General features: G+C 40.8%; 1 protein-coding gene across 1 annotated transcript in view; it reads left to right on the top strand.

Annotated features, from left to right (window-relative positions):
* Nucleotides 1-10,380, top strand: part of PDZD2 (PDZ domain containing 2) — a gene marked incomplete at both ends in the record, with an annotated part of 141,893 nt that extends 131,513 nt beyond the window's left edge. Inside the window, 4 exons of the mRNA XM_082497250.1 lie at nt 3,906-4,007; nt 6,440-6,710; nt 8,666-8,800; nt 10,214-10,380. Of these exons, the coding sequence (XP_082353376.1) occupies nt 3,906-4,007; nt 6,440-6,710; nt 8,666-8,800; nt 10,214-10,380 (675 nt within the window). The remainder of the gene's footprint in view (nt 1-3,905; nt 4,008-6,439; nt 6,711-8,665; nt 8,801-10,213) is intronic.
* Between the last annotated feature and the right edge of the window lie 1,032 nt (nt 10,381-11,412).

An 11,412-nucleotide genomic window follows, 5' to 3' on the forward strand; every position in this document is an offset into this window, starting at 1 on the left:
GTTTTCTTAATGGCAGATATAATCTCTTCCAAACAATTTCAGAGTTCCTCCAGTGGTCCTGTGGTAGGTTACAGCTGATGGTCGTTTTACTAATGCTGGTTTTTGAATGCCTGCTATAAACCCATAATAAATTTGAGTGGCTTTTGTATAAGAAAGGGTATTGTTTGTCCAGTGCAAAAGCAGTTTTGAGCCACAATAAATAGACCTATTTTAAGTGGAGAAGTATGCCTCTATTTGAGTCATTATTACAACTGAGAAACTCCTGGGTTTGCCAGTAATTGCGCATCAGAATTTAACTTTCCACTAACTACCTCGGTCAGTCTGTCTTTGCTCACCATGCAGGGGAACCTCTTCTCCTCTCTGTGCATGGAAGCACCCACCTTTTGCTAGAAGCTGCAATCATAGAATCATAGGGTTGGAAGGGACCTCTGGAGATCATCTAGTCCAACCCCCCTGCCAGAGCAGGGACACCTTAGAGCAGGTTGCACAGGAACGCGTCCAGGCGGGTTTTGAATGTCTCCAGAGATGGAGACTCCACCACCTCCCTGGGCAGCCTGTTCCAGTGCTCTACCACCCTCAAGGTAAAGAAGTTCCTCCTCATGTTTAGGTGGAACTTCCTATACTCAAGTTTGTGCTCGTTACCTCTTGTCCTGTCACTGGGCACCACCAAAAAGAGCCTGGCCCCATCCTCCTGGCACCCACCCTTTAAGTATTTATAAGCGTGGATCAGGTTCCCCCTCAACCATCTTTTTTCCAGACTAGAGAGACCCAATTCCCTCAGTCTTCGTAAGAGAGGTGCTCCAGTCCCCTAATCATCTTGGTAGCTCTATGCTGTATCCTCTCCAGCAGTTCCCCATCCTTCTTGAGCTGGGGAGCCCAGAACTGGACACAGTACTCCAGGTGGGGCCTCACCAAGGCAGAGTAGAGGGGGAGGATGACCTCCCTTGACCTGCTGGCCACACTCTTCTTGATGCACCCCAGGATGCCATTGGCCTTCTTGGCCACAAAGGCAAATTGCTGGCTCATGGTCATCCTGTTGTCCACCAGGACTCCCAGGTCTCTTCCAATCATGGAAATTGAGTTTATTTTGTTTAATGCTGAATTGGTGGCTTGTAACACCAGAAAGCAGCTGCTGCAGAGTTTGTAAGAGACTGCTCTGCCCTTTTTGCTCTCTTCTGTGGAAACTGGTTATCATATCAAGTTAACCTGCTTCATTATCTAGGTCTTTAAAGAAAGCCTCCGAAGTTAAATGGTTGTCAGAATGTTACTTCCCTGTTTGCAGTGTTTGTGTTTATGTTTTTGGGATACATCCACATCCTTTTTAAATCAGAACAGAAGTTGATAAAATAATGACAGCACTGGAGGAGAAACTGCCATCTGGTCTGCATAACTGCTTGCTGAGCTGCATTTAGAGCATTCTGGAGTCTTAGAGAGATTGCTATTTCAAACGTAGAACAGGCTAGGGGAACAGGACCTCCCCAAAATACCCAGCTTTACCTCCTTCCTGGGACAGTGTAGCTAAAGCTTGCCAGTCCCAAGAGCTTGATAAGCCAAGAGGGTTTGGTAGGTTTACTGATAAAATTAGGATTGGATTGTACTTTTGGCCAAAGGTAATTAAGTGTTCTTTAAAGTATTTTGCATGGGGTATTGGAGAGATTGTATATTTATGCCACTTTTCAAAGTCTGAGAACTCAAATATTTATAAGGCTGAATGCTTTTTTTGGAATGCAGTCCTTGTCTGCATAGTTTCTTATCCATATTTAAGCCCAATATGGCAAGTACGCTGGAAAATTTTATGCTAGTCAAATGCTGGATTTCAATGTACAATAGGACAGTTCTTCATAGTTATGCAATTGCTGAAAAATGAGATGGACTGAGAGCTTCCCTGGGAAGAGTTTGTCATCATCTTTTGCTCTGAACAGTGCTGAATTTACTGCTAGTTTTTAATAAGTGCTACTAAAATTAAAAAAAAATATATATATGTGGGCATTATATTGCTTAAATCTCCATGACTGATGATCTTTGGCTAACAGGCTAAACAGAGGTGATCACTGGAGGCCTTGTGTGTCCACTGAGTGGCCAAGTAAAGCAATAAGCATTCGTAGGCAGGTCTTTGTGCCCCATAGTACGCATGCCGGCTGAGGACAGCATTTAGAGCTGGGGAGGGAGGAATTGCAATGGGAAGTCAAAGTTCAGACTGTGTTGCTGACTGGCCCAGGACGTGTGGTACTTGCACAACCCTCTAACATCTGAACCTCAGTTATTTTTATTTTTTTAATTCCTCAGTGTAAACAAATTAAGTTGTGGTAGGAAGTGTTGGAAAGAACTCGAGCTCTTAAACAAAAAGGGTTCCTATAGTACTTAATGGTCAAAGATATGTGTTTGTTTCCATTACCCTCACTGCACTTTGAAAGGAGCAGCTAGCCTAGATACTTAACTGATTTTATTCTTTCTAGCCTAACATAACGTTGTTCTCACTTGGGTACAGGTGAGAAGGGTCCTAACATCTACAAAAGGCTGTGGACTAAGATGTTCAGACCCGACTGCTCCTCTTTCCTCAAGCGCTGATGAATCAGTGATGTGGAGGAGCATGGCATGGGTTTCTGACATTGGCTCTGTGCATTGCAGGGATACCTCTAATACAGAAAATCTTCCAGGGCTGCTATTTGACAAAAAAGCACTCATTGAGGCCAAGAATTTGACTGTTGTTTCACCAAAAGACAATAATAACCTGTGGATCCCAGTGTCTTTTCAAACAAAATTAAAAGGCACATGCTGGGTTAAAGTGTTGAGTTTAGTTGAATAAATATGTCATTTAATGCTAAATAGATTAAGAGATTGGTTTCTAATGATGTGCCATTAATTTTAGTGTTGGCAGTTTCTGGAAATCACTGATGTTGGATGGGATCCTGGGGAAAAGCTGACAGACCTGCTTTCTACTGCCCACTTCTGATGGGAGGGGATGTGCCCCACAGAGAGTTACTATCCCCTTGCTCCACCAGATACCTGCTTATAGTTCCCCTTACACCACAAAATGTGGTCTCTGTAACAGCGTCTGTTTTTGTCCTAATAACCATTCAGAAGACAGCACCAGACTTGCTGGATGGGACTGCTTCTCTCTCATGGCAAATTCTGTATTTTGGCAGCATGCCATCACTTCGAAGAAAACAACTTTACACCTTTGTTCTGGTCTGGAGCCAAGTTCAGACCTGGTGCAGACCCGTGCCAGTCCATTTCCTGTGCTGGATGCTCCTGTTTCCACAACAGCACAGTTTAGTTCCATTTGGATCACTAATAGGCTCCTTACTTTCATCTCCCAAGTGAAACAGTTTTCCTGCTGTCCCATCTAACCTTCCCGAGCTTCAGTTCGTAGCCACTGCCCCATGCAAGATTGTCCAGCACTGCTGAGAAGAGATGAATGAAACTGCCCTGCTTTACATCTTTGTAACTGCCTTTCAAGAGGAATGAGAAACAGGATAACAAAAGTGTTAGTAATTCCCTGGAAAGTACAGTGCTTGCTCCAGAAAGGTGTATGGGAAATACTGAGTTTTGACTGCAAAACAACAAGCAATGCAAAGTTGATTACAGCCTGTGAAAGTTAGGCTGCCCAAGGTTTAATACCCTTCCACTATCCTAATTTTGACTTTGCTTTCTAGCCTTGGACTGACTGAAGAAACCTTTGCTGTCGCCTGAATTCTCCTACATGGCTGCTACTCATCTGTAGCACAAACAGAAATGCTTTTGATGTCTCAGTTTTAATTCCTTGAGTTGCTTTTTTTCACCTTCCATAATCTGAAGGTACTGTTAAAATTTGTCACTTGTGCAGGAACTTGGTCTTGATTTTTGGTTTTGTTTTTCTTCTCCTTCCCCTTCCCCTTCCCATCCACCTCCATTTTTTCTGCTAGAGCAAAGAAGACACATACTTTGTAGTCTTGCACAAAGAAGAAGGAGCTGGCCTGGGATTTAGCGTGGCTGGAGGAATAGATCTGGAACAGAAATCAGTCACAGTAAGTGATGGCTGCAAGTCATTTTTTTTCAAAGCTGACTTTAAAGCAGGCTGGTGATTAGATCAAGTGCTCGTTTATCAAGACTCACTGCAAGTCATTCACAGTCATAAAATAGTGTCTCTCAGAGGCGGCTGCACGCCATCTGCTACTGAAATCAGAGTGTGTCTAGGAAGCATAATTTTTATTATTGGAAATGGATGCCAATTATGTTTCCAGTCTTTAAACGTCTGTTACTGGATGAGATTGGCTAGATCTGAATTCTGTGCATGTAAATAAAATTCTGCATGCAGTTGCAGTGCATGCATCCTTTTAGGGGAGATTTTCATTTCCAGCCCTTGAAAGTGAACTCTGCAGCAAAGTGTTTGAAGGTTTTTGCACATCCTGAGAATGACTGTTTCAGATGTCAGCAAACATGATGGATTTCACTTCACAAATTTGTTTTTGGTGTTATTAAGACATGTTGATTGTCAGTAAAGGAGGGTTGTTTTTTTGGTTTTGTTTTTTAAAAAAGTCTTGTACAGCATTCTGAACCAAGGATATTGTTGTGCCATTAAGTGATACTGGTATGTAAAAAGCGATAACAAGCAATTGAAATATTGTTCAATAAAAGATGCGTGCAGCAGAAAAATCCAAGACAAACAGTGTCCCATGTCATGATTTCTTTATACAACATATGCATTTAAATTCTACCCTGCAAGAGGGGGATGCAGTAAATGCTGAGATTAGAAGTAGGTTATGTCCCCAGTCTTTGGGGCCTGCAGCAGCCCTTGCAGGACTCTCCTGGTTTTTGCTCTTAGACAAGATCAATGGAAGAAAATATATAAGCAGTCATTGACTTAGGCCTTGGTCACAGTCTAGGGAACAGATTCCAGTTCTCTCGCTAAAAAGGTTGTGTTCCCTGTCTTTGGCCCAACCACTCGCAGCGTCAGCTGTAAGCAAGGGGAAAGCTCAACAGGGTCCCACCCCAGAGAGCTCCTCGCATAAAGACTGGGACACTACCTGAAAATATGATCTTGAGCTCTCTCAGGCTGAGTAGCTAATATAGGCTTTCTTCTGAATGACATTAGCCATGAGACCAAAAGAGTGTCAGCTTCTGAATTTTCCAGATCCTCTTTGTTCAGGGTGTGTAAAGCATGCTTCTCAGGTGGAAAACTTTTTAATGTCCTTGATCTGCTGGGATTCTGGGTCCCAGCTGGATTTAGGATTGCCATTAGGTGCTGGCATGCTTAGATGGGCTGTTCTGCCCACACTTGGGTTGCAAAAGTAGAAATGCCTAGTAAGCTTCAAGGTACTAAGGAGCTGAGCATGTGAGGGAAGGCAGCAGATGTCTTGGACATGGCCCCTGTATTCCACTTACTTCTTGCATTTGGGTGTCTACATCTGCCACGGAGGCTGTTATTCCAGCTTTGAATGCCTGGCTGGAAGTTTATCTTTTTGGACCTGTATGGTTGTGGCAGGTGCCCATCTCAGCATGGCCCTCCAGTGAGAGGGAACAGGAGCCAAAAGGCTTCTGATTGGTCACTGTTGGTCTGGGCATTAGGAGAAATCCCTACAGAAAATACCATGCAGAATTGTGTCCATAGATTTGCTTCCTTGAAATTTTGCCCAGCAGACCTAGAATTGTGCCTGGGAAACCATATTCTGGCTGCTAAAATTACAGTCCCTGATAGGCAAGTCTTTAAATATCAGGTCTCAACTCTTTTAGTCAGTTCCTGTCTGTAAATGGCACGCTCTAAGTCTCAGCTGCACTTGCTGGAGTTTACTCAAAGTTTAATCCACTCTGAATAGAGAATTTTTTTTCTCTAGAAAAAATCCATTTCAAGCCACTTAAATCATCTCTTTGCATTTATTTGCATGGTATTTGATTAGCCAAATAGAGATGGACAATTAAATACTTGTACAGCTGCAGTAAGTCAAAGCCTTTCTTTGCACAGATGCTGTGCAGTGCTTAGAAGTGCGCATTTGAAAACAGCACAGGATGCATGTCCCGGACAGTGGGAATTTGGGGAGTGGGTGTCACACACTGCAATGTTATTCTTGGTATTTGCTGTTGCACACATGTCGATTTAACCTGTATGTCACTTGGAAATATGTGAACTGAAGACCTTTGAGTAGTTCACCAAAAGCATAAGTGATTTGTGATATTACACTCTCTAGCTGGTTTTTGTTGTCTTTGGCTTTGAAATGAGCATGCAATAACAGCATCTTTTCCTCTGCTTCTCCTCCCTCCCCCCTCCCATCCCTAACTGCAGTTCTTGTCCAGTCACCTTAGTATTTGAGGGTGTTTGTTAGAGCAAACGTTGCATGCTTGATATCAAGGCAGGGGGCAATGATTGCAAAATTTGGTAGGGACTCCATGTTTACATTGGCTTGTAGAGTACTATGTGTGGTATTGAGGTTAATGCATCCTCAAGTTAAAATCTTTCTTGTAGGTCCACAGAGTGTTTTCAAAGGGAGTGGCGTCACAAGAAGGGACTATTCATCGAGGAGACCTTGTTGTATCAATCAATGGCAAGTCTCTTGCAAGCTCAGTCCATGGGGATGTCCTGAATGCTCTTCATCAGGCAAGACTATACAGTTATGCCGTCATTGTCATCCAGAAGGAAAAAGACAAAGCAAGCAATTCCTCCAGACTTGGGATATCAGCTACTGGCAGAAAATGTGTGGGGTCTGGAAAGGATGTTTCCATGGAAATAGGAACAGGTATGATCTTTGTCCAAGAACAGTTGGAAGGATTCCCTTGCAGAGCAGACTGAAGGGAAGAATGTCCATGTGTTTTAGATTAAAAGTGTCTGTGCCTTATGTGATTGAAGGGAGCAAATGAAATTACCTTTAAATTTTATTTGTTCTCTTTGGAGCCTAAACACAGTTTGGTTTTGTTTTTTTTTTAAATATCATAACTAGGCAGAAACTTAGAAGGACTTTTAGGGCCTAATCCAATTTCTACTAAAGTTATTGATTCCACATATTCTTTCAATCCAGGATAAACTCCTTTTAAGTAATAACAGTAGTCAGCACAAGAAAGCAAACAACCAAAAACAGAAAAAAACCCAAACCCAACCTCAAAGTGCCAAGCCCCGCAGTTCGTTAGGCATAGCAACTGAACTTGCTCTTTGTAATAGCAGATTTGATACCATTTCTACTAAAAACATAGAAAAAACCCGATTTTGATATTGCCGTAAATGGAGCTAAGCCAAAGCCAAGTCAGCCATCCCATAGGAAACTAGAGATAAATGGTTTAAGTGGCAATTTATCAGTGGAATGGTAAGGTCCTGCTTGGGAACAAGACAGCATTTCAGTATGAAGGCTGCACTTGGGGTGTTACAAACAGATCTCCCTTTCTTTTTCTGGGTTTGTTTTGTTTGGTGTTTTTTTTGGTTTTGAGAATCAAGACACACAACCCTTTAGTACCTGTCTGTATGCTGCTGCTTCGGGAGCAGGGAGGGACCTGCTTCAGTCCTGCAGTGTCCCTGGGAGGTAGTGGGCAGTGGTTACAGTGTATTGCGAGAGATTTGGTGATGGGGCTTCCAATACCAGGCACTTAGCTCAGACCACCCCAAAACCAGGACATGGAGCAGCCACTCACCCCTTTTTAACCTGTTGGCTGTAATCATTACTGGTTTGGGCTTTTTTCTGTAGCAGTTTTTATTGTTTTATGCTTTCACTGAGTTTTGTAATACAGTTTAAAAGAAATAGAAAGTACTCTGTAAATTAATGGATCAGCCTTTCTGGAATTGCTCCCATGGATATAACATATGTAATTACTTCAGAGTCCCTTTCTACCCTAAACTCCCTGCATCCTGCACGTTGGCAAATGCAGAATATCTGCTGGCTGCAGGCACTAGGGGGCAACATTATCTCATAAACGACATAGTACTGGATTATAAAGAACAGATTTCCCTCCTGCGAGACAAAGCACATCTTCAGATGTTTTAGATAACGTTTAAAGTTGTTTGAGATAACGGTAGCAATAACTTGTGATAATGTGGATTGCATGATTTTTACATTCACACAGGGCAAAGAGGGTCCTGTTTTCCAAAACTGTAGATTTATTTCCTCCTAAGCAAAATCGTATTTTATGTCAGCTACAGCAATATTACATTCTAAAAATATCTGCTGTGTAGGAGGCAGGATGCACCTACAGATAATTATGGTTATTTCCATAGATACAAGACCAGAAACAATTATGCACACTAGTGAGTGATTACAGATTTTTGCTTAAGAGGACAGAACATGTTTGTTTAATGTAATGTTTCATTCATTACTCTTACTTAAAAAGATGTGGCTCATTGAATAAGCAAATGAGAACAAATGAAAGAAAAATAAATGCTCTCCATTCACTATTTTTTTAATTTTTCACTTATTTTGTTGATGTTTAGAGTCTTTGCTAGGTTTCCTAAACTTTAAAAACCTTGGCAGGTTTTTGTTGAACATGAAAAATGAAAATGTCTCTGCATAAATACATTTTGTACTGTCTTCCCTTCACAGCTGCAATAATACACATTCACTTCTGATAAACTGGGTGACAATATGTTCTAGTCTGAATGTGAACTGAACTCTGAATTGCTTTGTCACTGCAGCAAAAAAAAAGACAGGCAAACACAACTTGCAATTTACTGTTAACTACATAACACAATATTATGTATATTCTATCACAGATCCAGACCTGGATATGAATGATGTCATCTGCGTTGAATTATTGAAAACCTCTGCTGGCTTGGGATTCAGTCTTGATGGTGGAAAAGCTTCCATTGCTGGAGACAGGCCCTTGCTTGTAAAAAGAATCTTTAAAGGTACTACCAGCATGCAGTGGATATTATCCCAGTTTTCCTTTTGTGCATTATACAGACATTTTAATTCTCTGATTCAATTTTTTTTAAGTAAGGGTGGGGTTTGTGACCCTTGTTTATTACCACTTACTAGCCAAAGTGGTCAGTAAAAACACTCTCCTGGCAATGGCTAGGGATTGCATCTGCTAGTAAAAGTTTGTGGAGCAATCTGATTTACTAAATATGTTGCAGTTCCTTCCCAGGCTTGTCCACTATTCTAGTCATTAAATTACAGCAGCAATATTGTATGTAGCAGTTTGAGAAGTTCATGCCTTATCCAATTCTCTTTTCTGAGAAGCATAGTGCAGATAATCAGTGTGGTTCCAAAGCACCATCCTGCGTTATACCCAATTATTAATTTTACCTTTTTTGGTCTTTGTTATCTTTTTTGTTAGGTATCAGTATTAGCTTTTACCAACAATATGTGATGTTCATATTCAAAACTGCCACTCTTGGATGCTTTGTTCGCCAGTAGGTAGTTATTCTTATATGAATTGTGTCTAGAAAGGAAACTAATCCCACAACTATGCTGTGATTTTAATATGTCTTAGTCTGAGATTGAGTTTAGTGAAAAATATAGCACTTTCTAAAGGAAGGTGAAACTCTCAATGAAGCTGTGGCTGTGCAGCTTTTTTACAGGATTACTTTTCAGTGGCTTATTCTCTCATCAAGGAAGAAAATCAAACTGATATTTTCTGAATTGCTTATCAACTTCTCAGTGTGTGTCTGTTTTCCCCTCTTTAGAAATTGATTTTGAGGGTAAAGAGCATGTTTAATTTTTGAGTTCATTACTTTATATCCTTAGATACAGTCATTTTCCCCTCCCCTCACTGTGATGGCTGATGTTAGTTAAATTATCATTACAGAAAACATACTTTCAGCAGCAGTGAAGGGTGTGCTCCTCTCTAGGAGCTCTTTCTGTGTCTGGTGTGTTTGTCCTAAGTTTGCTACCTGTGTTTGGTACGTTCAGCCCTCTTATCTGGGTTTTACAATCTACTGCATTATCTGCTTATTACTGTGTTAAAATTCCATTTAAGGAAATTCATCCATGCCACATACAGCCTTTATGTTTATTTTATCAACCAGGTTTTCTTACAACTACAGATATAACGTGCAGCATATTTCATGTATTCATACTGCTTCCTTCAAAACCAGAATTTTTTTTTCTGAGAACGAGAATTTATCTTGGTTAAAATAACATTTTCGGTGAGATGCAGCATGGGGTAGATTGCTAGAGCTGAGCTGAACATAAGTGACTTGTACTGAAATTGCCACTGTTGGAAAAATGGTTTATTTGCTGTTCGTCACAGTGGAAAGCAAATTTTTGTTGTTTTACTTTGCTTTTTAACACTGACTTTTTTCCCCTTTTGTTCCTAGGTGGTGCTGCAGAGCAATCTGGAAACATAGAAACTGGAGATGAAATTCTTGCTGTTAGTGGAAAATCATTACTTGGCCTCATGCATTATGATGCCTGGAACATTATTAAATCTGTGCCAGAGGGCCCTGTTCAGTTGCTAATCAGAAAACACAGAACTTCAGCATGATGGAAGCACCACATCTAATCACGCTTGCTAAGACAAAACATTTAAAACCAGTTACAAGCTGTCCTTGTTTCTAAAGTCACACAGAAGTGTCTTAATGCTCTACAGAGAGGTGCTAAGAGCCTTGGAGAACTACTGAGCAAGCATATGATAAGCGTCATAAAATCTCACCTAATTACTGAGGATGAAGGAAGCCAAATGTTGGAGACATTTTTGTATTTTGTGGCTATTTTAATGGAACTTCAAGACCTCTCCTGGGTTTGATTTAAAATATTTTGACTGAGATAAATAACACTGTGCCTGTCCCTGATATTTTTAGTATCTGCAGAGCATTGGGAGTATAATTTGTTGGTTGCCATCCTGTTGACAAGGATGGTTATTTAGACTGTACTATACCACTTAGCTGTAATAAGACTTCAGGACACTTACTTAGGGTCTGGTCCTTTTTTTGTTGTAATAAGAGAATGTCTGGAACAATCTCACTTTATTCTTCTAAGTGCAGTTTTGCTAAAAATGCATGACAAAAGAGTATAATTTTGCACAACTTTTATGCCTAAAACATGAGCATTTTGTTGCGAAGTTGAAAAATCCTCTTAAAACTGATGAACTAACTCAGCATCCTCCGCAACTGAATCTGCTCTTAGATGCAACTTGTATCTGAAAGCTCTTGGCATTAATGCAGTAGAAATCCGTGAGCAAGAAAATTGTGTCCAAATAGTAGGTGATTGACCACCGAAGTGTAGACTGAGTTGTTAGTTGTGATTAAAATGGGAGCGATAAAAATTGGGGTCTGAATTTAGGCTTCTATTGTTAGGCACCTTTAAAATATATATATTTTTAAGAGAGGGATGATTTCCGGTGCTGAGCACTTGCAGATCCCACAGACTTCAGCCATCGCTAAGTATGTCTGAAAGCAGGGCTGCTTCTATTTGACTGCAAGAAGTTTAAGGCTGCCCGACTTGAAACACTCAAGCTGGAAAATGGTGGTCTAAAATGGGGATTATAACAGATTAAATCTGAACTGGCCACATTTGT

Source organism: Vanellus vanellus (genome assembly GCF_965231255.1).
Source record: "Vanellus vanellus genome assembly, chromosome: Z".
NCBI classification, from domain to species: Eukaryota; Metazoa; Chordata; class Aves; order Charadriiformes; family Charadriidae; genus Vanellus; species Vanellus vanellus.